Below are 25063 nucleotides of genomic sequence, written 5' to 3'. Positions count from 1 at the left end.
GTAACCTTTTTCGTCATATTGAAAATGATGGTAATTAAATATTTTCCTACCTTCTGATCTTCCTCCTTTGCCACCTATTGGTTGGAACTTTTGGAATACTGCATTCAATTCTGGTGTCCCTGCTATAGGATAAATGTTAAACTTGAAAGGGTGCAGAAGATATTTACCAGAATGTTGCCAGGGCTGGAGGGTTTGAGCTATAGGGAGAGGCTGAATAGGCTGGGGCTATTCCTCCTGGAGCATTGGAGGTTAAGGGGTGACCTTATTGAGGTTTATAAAATTGAGGGGCATGGATAGGATGAATGGCCAAAGTCTCTTTCCCAGGATGGGGGAAGTCCAAAACTAGAGGGTATAGGTTTAAGGTGAGGGGGAAAGATTTAAGAGACCTGAGGGGTGTCTTTTTGTGCGTGTATAGAATGAGCTGCCAGAGGAAGTGGAGGAGTCCAGTACAGTTACAACATTAAAAGGCATCTAGATGGGTATATGAGTAGGAAGGGTTTAGAGGGATATGGGCCAAATGGGGCTAGATTAACTTAGGATATCTGGGTTGGCATGGATGGGTTGGATCGAAGGGTTTGTTTCAATACTATAGCCCTCTGTGACTCAACGACTCATTAATGAGCCGAATGCAGTATTAAAGCTATTAGTCTTAAGTGGTTTAAGAAAGGAAAAATAGTTAATGTTTTAGTTTGTGTAGAGCACAAATAAACACTTGGGATTTCCTAAAACTGTCTGTGATGCAATTGATTTAACCAATTTGAGGCCAGTTAAAACTGCAAAATTATTCTTACTTTTTTTTTAAATCTGTGTCTGTACAGCTCTGCTGTTTTACATGGCCTTTTTTTTTAGTGTTATCCTCAATCATGCTTTCTTGCCTGTGTTTTCTCTCTCATTCCAGGTGATGTATGCTTTTAAAATAAAATGTTGTTTAAAATAATGTTGTTTATTAAGTATGTCATGTATGCTTTTAAAATAAAAGCATACATGACATACTTAATAAACAACATTATCAATTTGTTCAAGTCTCCATGACTTTTCAAAAGAAAAGAATGTGGGATAATGGGACAAACTGGATTGCTTTTGCGAAGAACAGGCACAGACCCGAGAGGCTGAGTGGCCACCTCCTTTGTTTTTATAATTCTATCATTCTAACGTTTAAAAAATACTTCTAAAGCTTAATGAGAACTGCAGCCAAATGTTATTTTGTGACCCCATGAGTTTAGAATCTATTAGCACATTCATCATTTTAAATTATTCTTCCATTGTTTTTGTTCCTGCATCTGTATCAGCTTCATTAAACATTAACTTTAACATGCAGTAGCATTTAAAATACAGTTTATGGCTTTCTTAAGTGACTGCACTTGTACAGATAGGTTTATTCCCTAATCTGCATTGTTTGCAGATTAGACATTATACCAACTCTCTTCCAACTATATCTTGAGAAAAAGTTGGAAAGGTGAGCAATCTAAACATAATTCTTTTTTATTTATCGCTATCTGTTCATCCCTTGGGAAATTGTACATGTAAAATTCATGCTTCTGAAAAAATGTTGATATTTATTTCATCCTACATGCTACTTTCTGGTTAGCTTTTATATAGAGAAAATGTGAGGTTTTGTTGAATAAGTGAAATATGTATTTTAAAAATGGATTGGCGTCTAGATACAGTTATCACAAGATATTTCATTGTTCTATTTAGGAGTTTTCTTTCAAACATCTTGCCTTGTAAGCTCATCCCAGTTTGCTTCTGGTTATATTTCTGTTTTGATTGTGTTTTATGGAATAATTGCTGTCATACATTTTGTAGCAGTCATTAAATAGTTTCTTTGCTGTGATTTTCTTTTTAAAAGTTAGTTGCAAATATTGGCGTGGTTCTTCTGTAGAATTTGTAGTTATCTTTGGGAATTTCTTAAATGTGAATGGTGAATCTAACTTGGCGCCAATAGTTAAATGCAGGTTCTTCAGAATAATTTAAGCATCAGATCTCTCTTCAGATCTAAACTCCAATTTTAAAAGTTAAATTGTTTGTTATGGAAAATCACGTTATAAGAAGTAGTGAGACAACAAGGTGTAGAGCTGGATGAACACAGCAGGTCAAGCAGCATCAGAGGAGCAGGAAAGCTGATGTTTCGGGCCTAGACCCTTCTTCAGAAATGGAAGAATGAAGAAGGGTCTAGGCCCGAAACGTTAGCTTTCCTGCTCCTCTGATGCTGCTTGGCCTGCTGTGTTCATCCAGCTCTACACCTTGTTGTCTCAGATTCTCCAGCATCTGCAGTTCCTACTATCTCTTTTTTTTTTTTTCCCTACACGACCTCAAGATCTGCTTGTATTTTACAAGCAACTTAAGATTACATTCCTCTGCTGTCTGACCTGCTGTGTTCCTCCAGCTCCACACTGTTGACTTTGACTCCAGCATCTGCAGTTCTTGCTGACCCTTGGGAGTTTAAGGTCAGAGCAACCTATCAGTTTATATATGGGACATAGTCAATTATATTAAATCCCCAATCACTGTTCACTTTTTTATTCATGTGCGGGGGGTTTGATCCACAAATATCTCAGACATTGTTATACTAACCCTAACTCCAGAATTTCCAACCAAGGAGAAAGCAGTCAACTGTTTATTCTGAAATCCCATAGTATGATCACTTTATTATGATTTATGGTTAGCTTCCTGCTTCTCAGACTTGCAAGAGTTAATCTACTAGTATTGGTTTGCAAAGATAGTAGTTCAGATTTTATGCAAAACAGTTTTAAATAGACCTTGGCATAGTGCACCTTCAGTTTGAATCAATTTCATTCCAAGTGCTGTTTATTTGCTGACCAATATGACCAAGGAAAACATTTCCATTTAACTCGTACCCTAAGCAATCTGGGAAACTGTGCATAACTGTGTAGTCAGTAGCTAATATGGCCCTATGCTTTGTAAAATTAGCCAGATGTGATGGTTCTGTTCTACTGCTATGCCTATGCTTGTAATTTCCCCAAAGTGGCTTGTTGAGATTGGAATCTTGAACTCCAGGAGCTTACAGACACAGATCAATTTCCTCTGACTCTATTGCAGTGCCACCCTGTCCAGAAATGATGCTTACCATTGTGGGTTACCTTTTGAGACTTGAAGTCCATGGTTAATATATGGCCATTTCTATGCCACCTAAATTTTGATCTAGAGTTCTCAAGTTTAAGTGGAGGAAATCTTCTGACTTGTGCACAAAGTGTGGTTAGAATTCATACAACCAATTCAATTCACTTTTTGTTTCGTGTGCTGAGCCTGTTTTTTCTGGTAAAACCAACCTTAATTTATTCAGTTTAAGAGCAACTATAGCTTCTGTTAATCTTATGAAACCTGCCGTGTTTGTCCATCTGTTTGAGTGTGATTACATTGAATGCACGCTTCCTCCATGAGGAGGAATTAACAAGTGATAAACTCTTGGTGATCATGGTCTCTTAAACTTTGTTTTCATTTGTTGTAATGCAATTCGAGTACAAGTTTTCTTTTACGCAAGTATTCTAGATAATGTTCAGTCCAGTTTCATTTTAGTTTAAGAAAATGTCTGTCTGTTGTTTAATTGGAAGCTGAATTAGCAGAATGTTGTCTGCTAATTAATTGACATAGCAATAATGTGTTACTTTAGCCAAGCAGAAAGAGCTATGTACAGAAACAAGGTCAAAACTAGCAAAACAATTCCATGAGTATTTAGCAAGATTGTTCAAATTAGTGTTGTGTGCTGATTTTAGCTTGCCCTGGTTATGTTATTCTATGGGCTAGTGAAAAGAAAACTTGCATTTGTATAACACTTTTCACAACCACCGAATTCCTCAAAGTACGTCACGGTTGTCGTCACAGTGGCAGCGTAGGTACAAGTGGCATAAGGTAAGATAGGTCATTAGACACCAGCACGGTTACTGACTAGCCAGTGAGTTAGGGCAATTAAGGATCACTACCTACTTGAGCTTTTTGTCAATATATGGCTCATTATTGATAGAAGGACACCTGGACCCAACTTACAACAAAACAACTTGAATTTGGAAAGTACAAAAACAGAATTGTTTTAAAAGCTCAGCAGGTCTAGCAGCATCTGTGAAGAAAAAATCAGACCTGAGCTTTTCCAGCAACTTCTGTTTTTTGTTCCTGATTTACAGCATCTGCAGTTCTTTCGGTTTGAATTTATGAAGTACTTTTTTAATATAGCTAAACATCACAAGCAGCAGCTTAGGAGTATTATCAGATGACGTTTGATTCTGAGCCACATAAAGAGACGTGAGGACAGGAACAACAAGGCTGCTGACAGTGAGGGTGACTCTCTCCCTTTAGTATTTAAGTCACAATATCCTGTTGACTTCCTTTGGTTTTTATTTGAGATTTAAGCAAAGCAGTCTTTGAATATATCCTATTCAGCTGCAACTCCTTCTGTGTCGGCCATTGAACTGGGGACTTTGGGTGCTGCATCACTTTCCCAGAGGTTCCACTTCCTACCTTTGCATTGATTCTTGCCAATTGTTTTGTTTGTACCCAGAAAGAGTACTTGGAGTATCTGAAATTTGACTCCACAGTCACCTACTTTACTTATCTTTAGATATTACATTGCATTAATTTTCCCAACAGCGGTGTAACACATGCCCTTTTTTTTTGCTCTATCTCTTTGAACTCCTGGGGCACTATAAGGCCTGGATCTTGACATGAATACACAGGTTCTAAAACCTGTAGGCAAACAAAAAAGCTTTCGGAATTTATTTTGAGACAAGTTTTAAAAAAAATAATCTTTAACTTGAGTTATAGAGATTAACATCAGTTTCATTTCAAACAGGATTAGCTGGAGTACTGCACACATCTCACAACTAATGATGTGTTCATTTTCACCTCTGTGTAGTCTAATAAATTTGTAAATAGTAAGTGTATACTGTTACAACATTCATGCACACCAAACTTTTGAATGTTGACTAGACTGGATCTTCACGGGGATGATGTCCAAGTTAGATGGTTGCTTTTTGAAACACTCCTCAGCATCTGAGATTTTGACTGCTCTTGCATAGTTCTGATTTGCTAAAATATTAAGATGTTGAATGACTGTATCTCAAAGCAGTAGCTGCTTCAACGCTCCAATTTGGAAATGTTTTGGTAATTTTTTTAAAAATTAGACTTAAAATGCTGTGCATTTTGTGTCTCCTCTGTGCTTCATTTTGATTTTGGTAGTTCATCAGTGATACCAACTTAAATGTGCTTTGTTCTTTTTTTTAAAAAGTAGTTATCTTTTTATTTACTTTTTACTTTTTATCTTATTTGTTTACTTCATGCAGACGAGGTGTGAGATGGAGAAGTATTTATCTCCCCAGTCACTGCCAGCCCCAGAGGTGAAGAAGTATAGGAGGGACAGTGCCTCTGTGGTAGATGAATTTTTCCAAGATGAAAAGGCTTCCCCGTACAGTGTCAACATCAACGTGATTCTTCCTGACATCACTTACCTGCGAACGGGCCTCTGTAAGCCGCAAAGACCATCCATGGTTCAGCCCCAATCAGAAGCAGTTCGTGCTTTTACACAGGCAAGCAGGACACTGACAACCCAGGCTTTACCAGAATTCACCAGCGTGTTTAACACCTCACAGGCAACAGATGTCAACACCGCGTTCATCAAACAGGAGCTGCCTTCTCCTGAAATGCATTTGCCTGCATCCCCGCAGCAAGGTCAGTTGTACCAGCTACTAAGTTCTCCGGACTTGGTCAGCATTCCCGGTAACACTTCTCATGCACAAGGTAACGTGGCATGTATGGGAAACCTTACCAATCCGTCCGTGTCGACAGGAATGACGGGCATGAACACGCTAGCCACTGTACACCCACAGACGGCAGTGAAACACTTCCATTCTATCTCAACGGGCACGTTTGTGCCAACGCAGTTCTTCCCACAACAGCCCACCTACCTTCCGCCTTCTCCACCGAATTCTGAACCCGGAAGCCCCGACAGGCAGCCAGAGCTACTGCAAAACATGACACCACCACCATCGTATGCTGCCTCTATTGCCTGCAAGCTGGGCTCGCCCACAGCAGCCCATGCCCTTCCAGCAACACTACAAGTAGCGCAACACAATGTCCCTCTGCCCAAATTCAACCGAAGAAACAATCCAGAGCTAGAGAAGAGAAGAATTCATCACTGTGACTTTCCAGGTAATTCCTTTTAAGATTGTACTGCGTACAAATTACACTGTATTACATAAAGTATACATCACAGAAACAGGTCTTCAGCACAACTAATCTTTGCCAGTGTTTATGCTCCACAAATTCTTCCTCCCACCTTATTTCATCTATCAGCATTTTTGTCCATTCCTCATGTATTTATTGTGCTTCGCTTTAAATTTCCCCAACTAATTCATCCTAATTATTCCTTGCGGCAGTGAGCTCTTCATTCTTAACCACTCTCTCTGGGTAAAGAATTCCCTATTAAAAACTAGCTTGAAATCACTGCCTCTGGTTTTGCTGTCATCCACAAATATTAAACGTGTTCTCTTTGGACTTTTATTTCAGAAAGGAGTTTAAATTAAGATGAACTAAATAAAACTGGGAAGAGAATCCATGCAATGCTTTTCTAAATAATAATTAAAGTACAACTGTTTTGGGAATTTGTTCATTTAAAAATTGGTGGATTTCCTTTTAATAGTCATTCATGTTAACCAATAAATCTATTTGAAAAGGATTTTCTTGGCAATTAACAAATAGGAATGGGAGAACATCATCAAAGAACAGTTGAATTGTGTTGCTAACAATTTTGTGGCTCAGGTGTTATTGCTAAGATGCGAATATGTGTATTGAGTTGATTTCAGTTTGGAGACTCCCACTGAACCACGCAAGCAGTACAATGTGGCTGTATACTTTGTGGCATTGCTTGCAGGGTGGGCTAAAATCCTTCCTTATATGGCGTTCGGATTGTGTAGTGGATTTATTGGGTAGTGATTTTGTCTTGGCAGGTAAATAGCAGTTGGGAAATGGATTCAGTCTACATCTTGCACACTGACGATTGCTTTCGGTTCTTCACTGAAGCATTAAGACAGTTTTTAAAAAAAAGTTGTGTGTTTGGACTCTTGATGCCCCTTTATATCACTTGCATTGATTGGCAACTATCTCATAGATGGTTTTATTATAATATAATCTTGTAAAGGGATTTTGGATTGTTCTACATCTGTGACGTACTCCTGTCTGCTGGGAGACAGGAGATTGACTAAAATCGTAACTCTTTAGTCAAGTGGCTGAGCAGCTGTGAGAATGTATCTAGAGATTGCACACAATAGTAACCATCCTTGCCAAACTTCCAAGATTTCCATCTAGAAGGACTGAAGGAAGGGACAAGGCCACCTGTCATTAGTGCCAGCCCTGGATAGTGACTACACTTGCTAATTCTTACTAATCTTTGGGTATAGAAGTTTCCCTTGAATTGTCTGTGAGATTTATTGGTGACTCACGTCTATTTATGACCTTTAGTTTTATCCTTCCTTTTCCCTGAGTGGAAGCACCACGTCCACCCGAGCAAACCCATTCTTAATTTCCAACATCTCTATTGTGACGTCTCTTCATCTTAGTGAAAGTCCTTTTTTATTTTATCATGCTTTTTCATTTGTTTGATTTTGAATTGAGAGACGTATTGTAAGGAGTGTGGTATAGATTTTTTTTTTATCAACCTGTTCAAACATGTCATGACAAACCTCTGGAGCAAATGGATCTTGAACCCGGGCCTCCTGATCCAGACACTAGTACTTTGATTAGAAACATTTTTAGTGACTACTGGCAATTTGTTCAGATATACCTCCAGAGTAAATGGCAGTTGAAGCCAGAGGTAGGAACGCTTCAATTATGCTATAAAACCAAAAGATATTGGAGCAGAATTAGGCCATTCAGCCCATCGTGGCTACTGTGCCATACGATCATGGCTGATATATTTCTCAACCCCATTTTCCTCCCTTTATCCTGCACCCTTTTACTAATCAAGAATTCATCTCTATCTTGAATACATTCAATGATTTGGGCTCCATGCCTTCTGTGTCAAAGCAAACTTTGGCTAGTAGTATAGTATGAGCTGAGAAGAATGTTTTTGTTTTTGTGCCAGTCCTTATTACCTGCTACAGAAGGTTGCCCCTCTAACCAGTTTTAGCTCCTGACCCCAAAATTTATGGCAGATTTTTGGGCATTGTATTGACCAGGAACAGTGAGTAGAGGCAGGATGTATTTGGACGGAGTCCTTCTTGACAAAGAAAGCTCCATCAGATAAGGTTGACTTGGACTTGGTGGTAAAATCATTAGAAGTTCTGGATCTTGAAATACCCAAGCTAATTCTGTTGCTAATATGGAATGAAACCAGAAAGTTCCAGATAAACTCAGCAGATCTGGCAGCATCTGGGGAGAGAGAAGTACAGTTAACATTTCAAGTCCAATATGTTTCTTCTTTAGGTAATGTGGAGCTTTGCAGAGAGACTCTGTGATGACAGTAGTTATTTGAGTTCCTCCTTGTTTGCTACCTTGTGCAATGTTCTTCATGTGTAGTGTACATGTCTGGAACAATGATGTTTTCTGTTCTGGAAACCCAGTGCACTGATGAATGTTAAATTCAGTAATTATTGGAGTTTTGCACTTAAAACATAAGGGACCAGTAAATTGGCCATCATTATGAAATCGGAAAAAGCATTTAAAATCATGAAAATACATTCCAGTGAATAAAATCCTGTTTTGCATTGAGCTGTATTGATTTTAAGTTTGCCTTAGGCAGTTATCCATCTGGTTTCGTGTGTCAATTCAATGCTGGCTCACATATTTCTTCAGTTTTTATAGGTTAAGGGTATCATTATCAAGGCCGACATTTGTTGCACACCCCAATACCTTTTGAGATGATGGTAATGATCCACCTCCTTGAACTGCTGCAGCCTCTCTGGTACAGGTACACACAGAGTGCTGCTAGGAAGGGAGCCTCTAGGATTTGAACTAATGCCAGTGAAGTATGAATGGCATTGGAGGGGAGCTTACAGGAAGTGGTGGCAAAATGTAATACCATTCTGCATTCATTTCTCAATTGAGTTCTGAACCTCAGTAGATTCAGCTCAGCAAAGTTTGTTAACACAGCTGTTCATGGAGTTGTATTATTATTTATCTTGTCAGACCTATGAGCACTTACGTTTCATTTTTGAATCAGTTTTTTTAGTTTGATAGTTTTATGAGCATTTCGGCAACTTTCCAACGTTACGATAGGGCTCAAGAATTCTGTACTGCCGAGGTGAAAGGGTATGAGGATTGGATGAATAGGTGAAAAGAAATGAAGGGGCGAGGCCTGAGGACATAGAGATTAGGCGGATGGTGCTGGGTGGAGGGGTTAGGGGGCCTTTAAACCTATCTACAGAATTGTCAAATTGCTAATGAATAGAGATGGGCCTTCAAATCTGGTTGGGATTCAGATTTCTGAAGCTTTCATTTTTCTTTCCACAACAGAGCTGAGATCTTAGCTTCACAAAATTTAAACGAAAGTAAAATGTTCCGTTCTGCAAGATTTTCTTTAATAGTCTGCTGCAGTTTCTGTTGCATTGCTGATGTCTATCTGATTGTATGGATTTGACTAATGTTGTGTCACAGCATGCTAGTTACATAAATTGCTGGTCCAATTTCAATGCTGTAAAACGATTGCAATATCCAGGCAGATTTATTAATTCTACAGAACTCCATCACTGTTGTTTCATTGTTATGTGCTGAAAGTTTTACACTTGCAGGTTTCATCATGGTTTCCCAAGTCTGTGGTCACATTTTTTTAGAATTTGTAATGGTAGCACTTATTCTATTGTCAATCTTAAGCAATTAGAAATATTCTGCAGTCCTCAGAGGACAGTCTGCAAAACAGGGGTTTGCCTGTTTATCAGCAAGCTGATTTTTTTCAACACTGTGCAGGAGCAAACAGAGATTAAGGGTTATCTGATGCACCCAAAGATATTAGTAAGCAAGATGCTATTGCCTTGTCACTATCTGGAGGAACAAAGTATTTGACAAACTAATGGGACTGAAGGCAGAAAATTCACCAGAACCAGATAGCCAGTATCCAAGAGTTTCAAAGAGATGAGGAGGCATTGGCAGAAATATTGAAAAACTCATTGGATTGCAAGAGAATTCCAGAAAAAACTGAAAAACCACTAATGCGACTCCTCTATTTAAAAAGGGAGGGAGACAGACAGCAGGAAATCTGTTTGCTTGTTGCTTTTTTTTTCTTTACCTTTCTCATTATATCTTTCTCGCTCTCTAATCCTTTCTCTAAAATGCTGCTGCAAGTAGGCTGCGAGGGAGGAATAAAAAGGCTTTGCATGTTCCTTGATTCAAGGAGCAGCAGATCACTGGGAATATCCACAAATTAAAGTACAAGATTACTGTGTAGAATGGAGCAGTAGTGTTTGGTAGCAATTTACTTGCGTGTGTTGGCTGCCAGACTGTAAATTATGCACACATCTTTGTCTCCTCTTCACTGCAGTCCTAATCAGCTTCATTCTACTTTGTTACTTCCCATCTTTCTGCAAAAACTGGTAGAACAGAAAGTGAGAGGGGAGAAATGAAAATTGTCTGCTTTGTTGCTTTTTGTTGTGTTGCTAATTCAAATGTTCCTAAAGGATGTTATCAGCAAGGTAACATATATTTTAAAGAGGAAATTGAGGTCAATTTGTCATCTCTGCTCCATGGATAAAGTTATTCCATTAAACTCAATGGCAAAAGTATGAACTATCCCATAACAGGACATTGGATGGCATTGATTTTGAATTTTGCTTTGGGTAGAATTGTAATTGAATTCTAAACCTTTATAGCCTGGAGATCTGCTCAGAAACCAGAATGATTTAGTGTTTTTATATCGGTGATTGTTTGCCTAGACTTAAATCTCAGTGGCATTCTTGTCCTGAGGTAGAATGTTGAGGAAAAATCCTTACTTGAGATGCGTGAGCACATAATCCATGTGACACTTCAGTGCAGTACAGAAAGAAAGCTACATTGTCAGAGGTGGCACCTTTTGAAATGAGATGTTACGCTGCTCCATCCCTCCTGTCTCGGGAGGATGTAAGAGATTTAATCTACTGGATGAAAAACAGTGGATTTCTGCTTGGTGCTCCTACCAGCATGTAACTCTGTAAACTGCTTTTGGGACGTCTCAAGTTTGCGGAAGATGCAATATAAATGTCAGCTTCGTTTGCTTGCATTAAACAGCGATCACATCAGAAGTCTTGAAAAGCAGTATTTAAATACTGGCCTGTTCTTCTTCACTGTAAGCACTGAGAATGAAAATTAACAAATCACTACAAGAGAGGTTTCTCCCATATTTCCCAGTTGGAATTTGTGGTAAAATTTTTGCTGGCAATTCAAAACGCTTTGAATGTTCATGTACCTCGCTATGTACTGATATTTAGTATGCATGGAAAGTAAATGAATGCACTTGAATATACATAGAATAGCTCAGCATCAATGTGCTGAAAACTATACAGCCTGGTGTCTTATGAGCAGTGTTAATGGGCAGTCAATAGATATACAAATTTGATAGATGCTATACGTTCAAGGTGGTCTAGTAGTTAAAAAGCATGTAATAATATTCTGTAGTTGAATCATGCATTTAACCTTCTGTTATTCTGTTTCCTAGGCTGTTCTAAAGTGTACACCAAAAGTTCCCACTTAAAAGCACACTTGAGAACTCACACCGGTAAGAGTTTTTTAAAAAATACATTGTTTATAATATGTTATAAGGGTATTTGGGTTTAAAATAGAGATAGCTGACATCGGAACTTGCATTGTTTTGATGTTGTTTGGCACATTATTTGAGGGCACACTAGGAAATGAACACTGATGCCAGAAATGCTGATGGGTGTGGTCTACATAGGTCAGTGCCTACATTTTTAAAAAAATCGGTTCACATTGCAGCAGTTCAGTTTGTCCAATGGTGTGCAACCACAAGGGGATCAAAGGTTAAAGTTTTGGATGCTTGAGCCTATAGCATGCAGGTTGCCCAGAATTGCACATTGTAGTGGAGTAAGAGCAAAACAAATGAAAGTGGGCGAAGAGGTAGACTTGAGAGAAAAGCTGAACTCCAATTTAACCACAACACTTGCATTAAAAAGCAACTGTATTCTTGTGACTTGTTTGTTTGTTTGTTTGTTTGTTTGTAACATTTCAGCAGAAATTAAAATCTTCATGCTTCATTTTCAATATTGACTTAGCTGAGAAAAAGCTGAAAATCGCACCAAACCCTATAACGTTCACGAGGCATGTGTTTTAGGGTGCTTAGTCTTTATTGACAGTAAGGGCCTCACTGTCAATACAGTTGTGTCACATGTAAATTTGTTTCTTTAATTCTTTTCGTCTGGTCAAAGTTTGAGTAAAGTGAAACTTTCTGATATAGAATGGCTCACTACTTGATTTCTCTATATCTACCCTCACAAAGCCTTAGTTTTAAAGTCTGTCTCATTTCCAGATGAACGAGCCTTAGTCTGTTCAGTTTTTAATGCCTTCTGACTTCAGGGAAGTTGGTGTGAAGTAGGTGCCTAGCTGTTAAGCTGGTACGCAGAGGGCTTTGTTTGGAATCCAGGGGAATGTTCTCCTGATACAGGTGGCAAGTTTATGGTTGGCAAGGACTTGGTGTCCTGTTACATACGAAAAGCTGTAAATTTAAAATGTAACTATGATGATAAGCATTTTCTTCACCTGGCTGGTTCTCAATTTTGCTTGGCAGGCAAGCCCTTGCTGCCCCCTTGCTCAGGTTTCCAGTAAAAATGTTCTCAATCCCATCATCAGTCAGCTTGGTAGTTTTTAGAAAGGATGTTGCTGGCTTAAAGTGCCTTTTTTATTTATCTTCAATCAGTAAGTTTGCAGTTGGTCACACTTGGGCAGGAAATAAGTTGATAATTGAGTGAGATTGATCCCACCCAACCCTTGAGATTTAGCTCACATTGGCAATAGAGACAACAGGCTGTGTGCCCAAAGTATATGCCACCTCTGGATTGAACATTGTCTGTTTGTGGCTGTAGAGGCTGATTTTTGGGGCTGGCACATTGGTTCAAGGTTGATTTTTTTTTTTTTTTTTTTTTTCCGCTTTCCTCACCCCCCCCCCCCCCCCCCGCCTCCTGCCATATACTATACTGCGTAGCTTTGGGCATAATGTGAAATGGGTGATCGTGAATCAGCAGCAAGTTTTGCAATCTGCCTAATTGTCTTTTCCATGGACAGTGGTAAACCTAATTTGTCCCAACCATATTAAAGTAACAATGAAGCACCTCCTATATTATACTTGTCATACTCACACACAAATAATTGTCACCATTTTCAACAAACAGTTACTAAATGTAAATAGTTAACTCAAATATAAATGTGCCTGTGGATAATTGTTTCAATGTGACACCGACATGGTTGTCCAACTTGATCCAAGTAAAAAGCAAATTCTGTGTTCAGATCTGCCATTTTTTTCATATTTCTGCATAAGCTCTTAACTGCAAATACAAATGAGTGACTGAGATTTTTTACTAACCTCGTTACCAAGTTTAACTGACGCCATGAGGGTTTGTATAAACCGCAGCTTTTTATCAAAACAGCAAAATTTGCAGCTGAAACAATATGAATGCCATGAATCAACAGTGAAACTGACAAAATAATGCAAGTAAAACATTTATTTTCAACCACTGTGATCAAGCATTGCAAAGTTTCTGACTGTGGCCCATGTTCCTGACTTCACTGTATAAGCTGATGTTTTAATGTACAAGCTAAGTGAGTATAAATAACATCTGAATTAATTTAGAGTAAATTCTACTCCATAATCAGTTTGTAATTGCTTTTAAAGGTAAGCTTGCTATTGACCACCATCTCTGCTTCATCTAAAATGCAATGACAATCGTGCCCTGACAGCATGATTTTTACAATGAAATGGGATACTGCTCTTGTCTGTATACTGCAGAGGGAAATAAGGAGCAACGAAAGGAAATAGGATAGTAAAAATGAAAAGCCAGTGGGGCAGCAAACCATTTGAGAGAGCAGTTCTAAAATAATAATGTCATACACATTGAACATTTTTATATAAGCTATGTTATTTCAAATGGAGTGAAATTAACTTGCTGTCAACTTTAACCCTCTTGAAATCTTGACACTTCAAAACAACCACACAGACTACATGTAGGGTTGCAAAGCAAATCTTTCATATCATAGTGAAATGACAGCTGCTTAATTCCAAACCGCAAACAACACTAACTTTTTCGTTTGTTTGTATAATAAAATGACAACATTTAAACTTCAGGTTTCATTCTTCTGTATTCTGCAGTATTTCTCGTAAACCTTCAATTTGTATTGCTGTCTGGGATTTAATCGCATTAAGAATTTGATTCCGATTTTGTTGTTAATGTCATAATTTCGAAATTCAAGTTTTGACAATAACCATGATGAACAGAAGGGGATAAATAATGTGATATGCATTTTTTTAAAGCTTGCAGTAGTGCATTGAAGTAGTGAATTGAGGTGGAGAGAATTTTGCCTCCTGAAAACAAATTTCAGGTGTATATTGTAATTTATATTATTGTGTAAGCTGGTTTGCTAATTCAGCATTAAAGACAAGTGCGTGTAGAATTACCCGTACAAAACCAGGCATTGCTTGTTGAAGTAAAGAAGAAAATTGTCTGTGGCGAGGGCAAGTATGATAAACGTTTTTTTTAAGCGTCCGTGTGGATTCGTGGTGCCTGAGGGAGTGGAACAAAATAAAATTGTTACGTTCTCCAGTCACTATTCAGCATTAGACAGCTTTTACCATGTAGAAATCAATGCTAGTGTTGTGCAGCAAGCCTTTTATTTCTGCTCACTTCTGCTGAGAGGCACTATTTTTGTGTGCCTTGACCAAAATTCAAAACAAGTACAGTAACTGACTTGTCATGCCTTTTTAAATCTTCACTTCAGTTCTTTTCTAGATCCACGTGGTGACTTGTGACTTGCAGTTTCTGTTTTCATTTAAATACTGAAAGTGATCTGGTCTTCTGGGCAAATCCAGGAAAAACACAGATTACTGGGAAGAGGAAATGCCTTTTTGTTTATTGCAATTTAGAGTATTGTATTTAATTATTGCAAATTGAACGGACGACTTCTCTGTTTGTATCAGTTTTATTTGCTGTCTATGTTTACCTCAACAATAAAGTTGCAAAGCGTATGAGAAAATGTTGTTGCAGAGGTTTCAAAGACATGTGTGGTCCTGCTGGCATGTTGACGGCATTTGCTTGATCCGTAGCAACCAGAAAAACAAGGTGAAGGGTACACCCTTCAGGTAAAATTTAATGCTGAATTCAGTTTTGCAAGTAAAAGAGGAGAGACTGGATCTTTAAGACAAACAAAAGTCTCTAACCAAAAACATTTAAATTTGCAATTATTTTCAGGATATGTGCAGTTGTTTGATCATTGCACATGTATCTTGGTAATCATTGTTTCTAATGCAAGTAAGCATTGGAAGATCATTATCAATATCAAAGTTTGGAGTTTACTAAGATGATCTGTTAGTCAATGTATCATGGAAATGGCATTGAGGCACTCGCTAGCAGTCTAAAGTCTGCACACTGCAACTTTTGTCTCTAGTAGTCTTAGGATGTTTTTCTAGCTTTGGGGTTGTTAAGTAGTTTTTTCCCTGCGTAAAGGAGTTTTTGCCCTCTTCTACAGAATAAGACCATATGACATAGGAGCAGAAATTAGGCCATTCATCCCATCGAGTCTGCTCTGCTATTCAATCATGGCTGATAAGTTCCTCAACCCCATTCTCCCGCTTTCTCTCCATAACCCTTGATAATCAAGAATCTATCTATCTCAGTCTTAAATGTTGTGGTCAGCAGTGCATGTTGCACAGGAATTGCTTGTGGTGCATTATGGGAAGTGTTTTTTCATGGTGTGAATTATCCTGAATTATAGATGTGACACAGTTCTGGGGATAGGGTTAGTGATTGAAATTCAGAGAATAAGGTTAACTGTTTTCAAATGAAATTAAAGAGTGCAGATTTTTTTGTGTGGTGGATGTGCATTTAAGGGAATGAATCCTATCTCGTGAGTCTTAACTTATCGATCAGAAAATACACTTGGGCACTTATAAATGATTTGGTTTATGGAGGTTTTCAAAACTTGCCAAACAGGGAAATAGTGTGTGACAACTTGAATTTTTTAAAATTTTGATGTACCATTTGAAGACTGTATGCTTCTCTAAATCTCTGTTTTTTTATTTAATGTCAGAAGTGCTAACTTTCTGATGCAGCGTTAAACTGAAGATCTCATCTGCCCCCTCAAATGGATTACATGGAAGTGTTAGAGGAACTCTTGGTGACCCTGCCCATTAGTGATCCTTCACTAATGTCAGCAAAGCTGATTGTTAGTTGAATAATTGCTGTCTGAGACTTTATATAAATTTAGTTGTAGCATTTGTCCATACCAACACATTTCACAAATATCTTATGGCTGAAAAGTGCTGGGCAGGACTGAGGTCATGCAAAACTCAATATAAATGAAAGGGGGACGGCAGTGAAAGGGTTTGAGTTTGAAAGTACATGTGAATAGGAAGGAAAGGAGTGGTGTCTTCCCAAGGGGCACAGAGGTACCCCAGCGGGCAAAGGGCATTCTCCTGATGATTGTACCCTTCCCCCTCTCCCTCTCCCTCCCCCTCCCTTACTTCTGTTCTAAGCATCCATTTTCCTAAAAACAAAAGTGGAATTACACTTTCTTGCCTGCCCAAGTCAGCCATCAATGGCATGGCCAACATACTACTTGGATCAATGATACTTTTAACAAGCTGGCACTTATTTAGTTACTTAAATATAGTGATCAAGATGTTCATTTTGGTGTATGCTTGCCCCCTCATAGGGATACATTCATGGCTGAGTGAGAAGGTGGTGGGTTAGCCACCCAACCTAAATTACCCCCCACTAAATGTGGTGGGCAGTTATGTAATATCTGGTCCTAAATCTGACACTGGAAGAAATATTATGCAGTATGAGTGCAGAGTAACTTTCCATATCTATGGCACACATTATGCAGGTCTCACTTGATAATTGCCCCATTATGGCAAAACTGTACTATTTGATTACACCTTGGGATATAGATTTTTTTACTTCAGATATGATTTGTTATATAGTAGTATTTTTACTACATTTGTTTTCAAATATACTTGTGGTTATATTCTTATATTTTTTTCAGTGTAAGAAGCTGCCAGCAGTGAAGCACAACATTTTTAAATATCTAGTTTTTATATCAGTTGCACTGCTGGTATGTAGTAACTCACACTCTGCAAAAGTTGCCATTTTGATAGCAGGGTGGTGGGCTTTGAGAGATATTGAAGGTAACAAATCCAAATCCTATTATTTTTGTGTTCATTGTTAACAAAGACAAAAAAAAACATTTTTCTATATTCTACAAGACCCCAAGCACCTGTAGAGAGTGCAGTCTGATCCAGCCATATCAGATTCCTATACCTATTAATTCCTTTTTCATGAAATGCCATTTGTGGTTGCACATGAAGTGAAGCATAAGCAATTCAGTTGAACACTTTTTAGTTCTTAACATACTGCCCTAATCTGATTCCATCAGGTTTAGATTTGTGACTCAGTTTGTTGTTAGTTGCAGTGTCAGGATTTCCACTGGAGTGTTTCCTAGCTTAGCTTACAAGTCATCACATGAATTGCATGCTGAGTTGTTTTTTTTTTAGCAAAGCCAAAATTCCCTCCATATGAAATCCATTGATGTTCACCAAAATTATGCAAACAGTAAAGGGACCTCTGAATTTTTGCAGAGTCTCATCTGATGTGACTGTAAATGCCACTGAAACCATTTCATCATTTAAAACTGATATCACAGGATGCAGAAATGTTTTTGGAAATGAATCTCAAGTTTTGTTGAAAATAGATTAGCATTGAATTTCAAACCATTTTCCTCAATCCAAACGATCTTTTATTTAAATGGCCGTAAGATATTTGGTGGGATTCTTTCTAATTGCAGATTTTCCTTAATGGAATTTTAAAACAGAATTGAATTGAAACACTTTATCTAGAAATGTCTGATAAACTTCTGTAGTATGCTCATTTACATGTATGGATTTATCTTCCATTCTTTCTTGTGGTAAGAACATCTGTTCTCTGCTGAAGTCTCATGTAGGGGCAAGTTTATGTATTGTGCATTTCTGTGGTCATTTGATTCACGAATTTTGTATTCCCGATACTACTTTCAGCCATTATAGTCATAGTCATAGTCGTAGCATCACCCAGGTTTCAGAACACAATCATCATACTATTTGTATCTAAAGTACATTTGGATTGTGGTGTTTCACAAAGGGATTTGTTAGAGTAGGTTATGATACTGTCCAAGTATCTGAGTTGAAACACCCCATTAAACTGGTAACTTATGGCTAACATAAAACAGTAATTCATATGACTGTTCTATTAATAATCCTCCGTCACAGATGCCATCTTCCATTGGCGTCATCTCATTTAGAAGTTACTTGTGATTACTGTACATGTAGAGTATGTGCATATGAAATGTCTGCATAATACTCAGGAACCATTTTGACATTGTGTGATTGTGTAAAATGGGTGAGCCACAACTCTTTTGGCATCCTACTGATTTTGAGTCAATTGATAATTGCAAAATTTCTCATCTTTTCTTTGCACAAAAGTTGGATCATCTGATAGTAAAGATTTCCATGAAAATTATTGGAAGCAATAGGCCCAATAAGATTTTATGAAATGAGTGGATATTCTAATGAGACTGTAGGATCTTGCCTGAACCAGGACTGACTCAGTTGTCTCCTTCAATTGAAACTTTAGATCTGCTTAAAAAAGCAGAGGAATAATATTGTTTACAATGCTGTTAGGATCAGGAAGATTCACCAAACATTATAATATTAATTGTTGTTGTTTACAGTTATGTAAATCAAACTATATGGTTGGGAGATGACAGTGACATGAGTACCCTAAATAATTTCACAAGGATTGCTTGGTCACCTTTGAAATGGAGGCAATTCTCATTCCATCTTTTCGGAATGTTGTCTCATTAGTGGAATGAAGCTGCAGCCCCAAAATCAATCTGGTGACAATTTTTAATGTGACTGCAGAGCTCTTGTGGTGCAGGAATAATGCCCCTACCCATGGGCCAGGAGTTCAAGTTTCACTTGCTCTAGAGGTAGAATAGTTCATAGAATCCTTCCAGTGTGGAAGCAGGCCATTTGAGCTCATAGAATCCACATCACCCCTCCAAAGAGCATCCCTCCCACCCACACCCCTATCCTATGCTTGTAACCCTGCATTTTCTCATGGCTAATCCACCTGACCTGCACATCTTTGGACTGTGGGAGGGAACCAGAGCACCCGGAGGAAACCCACGCAGACACTGGGAGAGTGTGCAAATTCCACACAGACAGTCACCCGAGGCTGGAATCGAACCCTGTTCCCTGGCATTGAGGCATCAGTGTAACCACTGAACCACTTTGCTACCCTTGTGTATATCTCTGAACAGGTTGATTAGAAAATACCTTTTAATGTGACTCCTGGGCACTTCTATAGAGGTCTGAGTAATGTGAACTATGGGGAGATGTGTAGTTGAATTGGACAAGAAATCCCATGAGGCCCATCTTGATGTTGAGATCATCTCGCCCTATCTTTTATGCTTTTCACAAACAACATCAGGAGATTCTCGCTGGACAGTGGCAAGTTAACAATTTAAAGTAATTAATGCTTGTTAAGGACCTTGTTTGATGGCCCAAGTCAACTCATCAATACTGTGGTCATGATCTTACCAATAAATATTCTGGTTGTGATCTTACTAGCCCAGAAACGAGATATTGGGAAAACTAAACTGGAAAAACTAGACTTGGTGGTTTGCTTGCAGCTTGCTTCACATGGCCTCTGTGTTGGACACCTGGCATCTTCAATTCAGGGCATGCTTCATGTCCAGCGATATTGGCATCTAATGTGCCAGCCTCTAAGAGCCGTCTGACCACATTTCTGATCCACTTCTACAATGCTTCTGCACTTCAGTGCTGCACCATAGGCTGCAATAGCAATTATCATTTTTAATGCTGCTGTAAAAACATTGTGCTCAGGCTGCATTTCTGGCCTCTTTGCTCACTGTCACAGGCTCAGAGCATCTCTTGATTTACCTTTTTGCACTTTGCCCCATCAGCTAGAGAGAGCATGTGAAGCGTGAGGATCACAGCTATTTCTTTTTGTAGAGTCTCTTATTTTTGAAAGAAAGTTCAGAAGTATTTTGGATGGTGTGGCATTTTTGTACTTAAATAACAGAAACATTTAGAAGAATTAGGGGGAATCTTATAGAAACACAAAATTATGAAGGGAAAAGATAGGATAGAAGCTGGGAGATTGTTTCCATTGGCAAGTGAAACTAGAACTAAGGGGCATAGCCTCAAAATGAGGGGGAATAGATTTAGAACTGAGTTGAGGAGGAACTTCTTCACCCAAAGGGCTGTGAATCTGTGGAATTCCCTGCCTAGTGAAGCACTTGAGGCTACCTTGTTGAATGTTTTTTAAGACACACTTTTTTTGAACAGTAAAGGAATTAAGGGTTGTGGTGAGTGAGTGGGTAAGTGGAGCGGAGTCCACGAAAAGATCAGCCATTATCATCTTGAATGGTGGAGCAGGGTTGATGGGCCAGATGGCCTACTCCTCCTATTTCTTATGTTCTTATAACAAGGAACCTGTCTCACCTCATGAGTTACCGTATAGTAATAGATACTCCGTAAAGGTCACTGCTTTGACCTAAAAGAGAAATGTGAGAAGGTAAGTCCAAATGTATTCTTTTCTTGAAGCTAGGATGGTATTTGTAGAAGGAAAGTGGCCACTTGCCCTCATTTTAATGAATTTGAGTATGAGTGACATAGTGAGACCTGAAAATGAAAGTAAACAAAATAATTGAGCATATTTAGAAAATAAATTGTAATTTTGTGTATAATTTAAGTAGGAGTAAATTTATCTTTTATTTGCATTAATCTTCTAGAGGAAATTTGAGTCCAACCACATTTGGGAACATTTCCAATGCTTGGGTAATAACTGCAATAAATTAAGATGCACCAATTTTTTTTGAAGTATTATGTTTCATCCTCCATAGATCAATTTTTTTCTGTAAATTGAGATGCTATTCAACAGTTGGTTATTCCTTGGTTCTTGTCCAACTATTAGTGAGAGTAATGTTCATGATTTCCAGGGGAGTTCCTTGTGGAATGGGATCCAAGAAATTGGCCAAAACCACTCCTTATTTGGCATGCCATTAGATTGTTTAGAGTGTCATAGTTTTCATGGAATTTAAAGATGTAAGATGATCAGACTGTTTTAACTCCAGGTAAAGGCACTAGCTGTTCTCTGAATACCATTTAGTGAAATCTCCAACATTAAAACCACTACTATAAATGTGTGAACCTTGGAATTACAACATTTAAAGCAGAGGAGGATACCAGTTAGCCCACTAATCCCCACCCAATGCTAATTTTTCAACAGGAGTTGTCTCTTTGAAACTAAGTTCATTATCTGGCCTTCATATTCTTTTCATGTCCTACTTTTTCCACTGTCTAACCATTTCTCTCTGCAGTTCTGCTGAAACATGGACCAAAAAACACTAGCCCTATTTTTTTCTGCACAGAGGTTGCCTGACTTGTTGAATATTTACAGTTTTGTGGATTTATTTCAAATTTTCAGCATGTGCAATATTTTGGATGGTTTCTTCCCTTTTAAGTGACCTTATAGTTTCCACCTGTCACTTGTGATCAAGCATTTTCTTCAGTTTGAATATCAGAGGATGAATTTGGTTTGTATCATTCTGTAGTGCCTCAACTTCAGTTGTTCAACATGAATTTTCCTTTGAAAAATAGCGCTTTTTAAAGGATGTAATCAAGCTTTTAATGAAGCCTGTATGCTTTTAATGATGTGCAGAAAACTGCCTTTTTTTTTAAAGCTGTCTATGCAGAATGGTAATATTGCTATCACATAATTAATGTTTGAATCCTTTCATTCTAGGGGAGAAGCCCTATAAGTGCACCTGGGAAGGCTGCGATTGGAGGTTTGCACGTTCTGATGAACTGACTCGCCATTTCCGCAAACACACTGGGGCGAAACCCTTCCAGTGCACAGTGTGCAGTCGCAGCTTTTCACGCTCTGACCATTTAGCCCTGCACATGAAAAGGCACCAGAACTAGAAGAACGAATCGTCCCTGAGGCTGATGTTCATTATGCAAACAAGACATTGTTTCCCAAACAAAATACTAGACGACCATTGTGTATATGGTAATCTCGCTGCCAGGTCTTCCATATTTCTGTATAGAGCAAGGACGTTTTGAAAAACACAGGCTTGATTTAAGGGTTTAAAACTGGAACCCTGTATATTTTGTACATATTCACTGGGAATTATGAGCTATGTTTAATTGGAAAGCTTTAAGAAATATCTAATGGGAATTACATTTTTCTTTGATCATTTTAGGTTTACTTTGTGTATAAACAAAGCTCACGTCCATTTCATAGACACACTTGCACTACAGTGTAGTGGGTTAGTGCTGGTATTTACATCTGCCAAGTTTGCAGCATTAAACCTTTTTTTCTAATGTTTTGACCAAAGCACTGAATGGTCTTGACAGTGTTTAGTAAATGTAGCCAAAGACATTGAAAAAAAAGTCCCACAAAGGGCACAGTGTGAACTAATACAGGTAATATTTTCTGCTGAACCCAAAGTGAATTCAACCTCCTTTTAATACGTGAGGTGACCAAATCACTTTATCGAAGTCCTCATCTCATCAGCAGGATGTGGGGTGTTGAATTTAACTGTATAACTTTTTAAAAAAAAAAAACGCCTGGTTAAGCCAGATAATAAGTAATAAAAAACTGCAGAATCAGCATACATTTTGGATGATTTTCTATAAACAATGAATGGAAACCAAATTGACCTTTGAGATTTTTGGCAAGCTGATTTACTCTGGGATTTGCCCAATCTGTTGTAGGATCCTTGTCCTGAAATTAACCTCCAAGCTCTATGACGTTCTGACATGTGGGCTGCCCCACATTAGGAAATGGGGTTTAGTCCTGTTTTCCAAAGACCTTGTTCTTAAAGTTAAAGGAAAAGAAATCCCTGCAGTTTGGGCTTCATACCCCAATTTACTTCACTCCAGTTCCATGTGTCTTTTGGGAATGTAATTGCTTATCTGACTTGATATTTACACTTCAATTTTAGCATCATGGTGAGGCTAAAGCTGGTACGTAAATATAGCTGAAAATAGCCTGTAGATGCACTGGAAATTCCCAATGCCTTGCGGAATTGGATTGATTCTTCAAAAGGCTGACTCTTGAGTTTATAGTTATTTTAGCACTCCATTCCAGTTTGAAACTACTACTGCAATAAAGATATATTTATATAAATATATATATATATATATATATACTGTACAGGCAGTGGCCCATGCTGCTGAGTAGAACATCTCATTCTGCACTCGTAGTGGAATTACTTTTTTTATATATAAAGGATCTTTTCTGATTTCTTCTTGTTTTTAAATACAGTTGATGTGACTTTTTTTAATTTCTAATGCATCTCCTCATCTATTAAGCCTTATCAGGGATCCGGTATGCTGAAATCTTCAAAGCAACAATTGTTTTGTTTTGCATACTTGGGTAGTTCTGAATAAAGGGGTTGGGGGGGAAATCCTCAATTCCTGTTGTAAGGAGCTCCAAATCTTGTCACTTCTGAAGGTGTCGTTCATTTCATGGGGCTGGCTGGAAAGCAGGAGAGGAGATAGTGTAGTTTTTGTTTCCAACCATTATTGCTGTAGTGCTGTAACTCCTCACATATTGTCAAAATGGGTAAAATGCTTTTCTAGTCAACTATGAATATTATGCATTTGAGGTGTGGCAATTATCATTAACTGTGCAGGCTTGGACTAGCTGATTTAAAGAAGGCATTTGAAATCTCCACTGGGATCTGACTATTGTGACGAGAAAATGCTAAAAAGATAATGATCTTTTATTTATTTCTAATCATAAAATGGCTTTCTAACTGGATCGTTTACAAATCTGTTTAAATTATAGTGTTCTTCATTGTAATGGCTTGGCAAGAAAAGGCAACAAGAATATGTAAATAGCATTAAAGGATGTATATAATTTTATAAGATGCTGCAAAATTTATACGTTGAACAAAGGGGCAAATGTGGCTGCGTCATTTTTGCCTCAGCTTGATTTTTCTTCTTCGTTACATTGTACTTCCTTTTAGGTTTTGTGGTTGTATATTACTTTCTACAACCGGCATTGAATAGAAGGAAAATGTTTGTGTTTGAGGGGGTATAAGGTTTAAAAAAAAAACTTCAATAATAAAATATTTTTAAAACAAAGTTCACTGTCATTATTCTTTGTCATCTTTCCTAAATTGACGTAATGTGCTTCCATAAGTAGTTGGCAGTAAAATAGTTTGAAATACTGAACAGTGATAGAAATGCAAGTCTTTTTATAATTCCAATATTCAGGTACAGAGCAGCTGCCAGACTTAAGGACGCATGCTGGTCCTTGTATGTTCATTTTTCTTTTTATAAAAACAGCTAAACACTCAGTCTAGACATTTGAAAAGTAACCATGATAGCTGTATAGTTAACTAGATTGATTAATCAGAATGACACTCTGCCTTGCATCCTGGCAAGGCATAAACATTAAGATATTTGACTTTAGAAGCAGCACGATGTCTCGATTTAATACTTACTTTATTTTCCACCTAAGCCTATATTTAGTGTTTTTGCGCCAACCTGACTTAATGGCCCTAGTGCAGTGATAAGTTGTCATAATGATGATTTCCATCTCATAAAGGAGTTTGACCACCGTGCTAATCTTAAATTTTAGGTCTATGCCAGCTGTTACTCAGTGAGGACGGGAGGTTTCTATGATCAAAAAGATTGATGTGTTAAGTAAGGGCTAGGATACGAAATTGGCCAATTTCGTAGTTAATGGATTTGAGGAAAAAGTTAACCATTATCTTATTGGATTGGAGACCAGGCTCAATGGGTTCCTACAATGGTACTGCAGTCAAATCCTTGTATTAATGCACTCCAAAG

The 25063-nt window shown here is 38.0% G+C and overlaps 1 protein-coding gene across 3 annotated transcripts in view; it reads left to right on the top strand.

Moving 5' to 3' along the window:
* LOC109910539 (Krueppel-like factor 5) overlaps window positions 1–24352 on the top strand; it is a 31087-nt gene extending 6735 nt beyond the window's left edge. For 2 of the 3 annotated variants that reach the window (XM_020509751.2, XM_020509752.2), the window contains exons 2-4: window positions 5295–6159; window positions 11630–11689; window positions 22002–24352. In XM_020509751.2, the coding sequence (XP_020365340.1) occupies window positions 5295–6159; window positions 11630–11689; window positions 22002–22180 (1104 nt within the window). In that variant the 3' untranslated portion in view covers window positions 22181–24352. Of the gene's footprint in view, window positions 1–1368; window positions 1457–5294; window positions 6160–11629; window positions 11690–22001 lie in introns of those variants that run through there. The other variant, XM_048598363.1, reaches the window with a different exon arrangement.
* The last annotated feature ends 711 nt before the right edge of the window (window positions 24353–25063 follow it).

This window comes from Rhincodon typus, chromosome 6 (assembly GCF_021869965.1).
Source record: "Rhincodon typus isolate 14 chromosome 6, sRhiTyp1.1, whole genome shotgun sequence".
NCBI classification, from domain to species: domain Eukaryota; kingdom Metazoa; phylum Chordata; class Chondrichthyes; order Orectolobiformes; family Rhincodontidae; genus Rhincodon; species Rhincodon typus.
The sequence above is the reverse complement of the archived record's forward strand: the minus strand, read 5'-3'. Positions and strand labels throughout refer to the sequence as shown.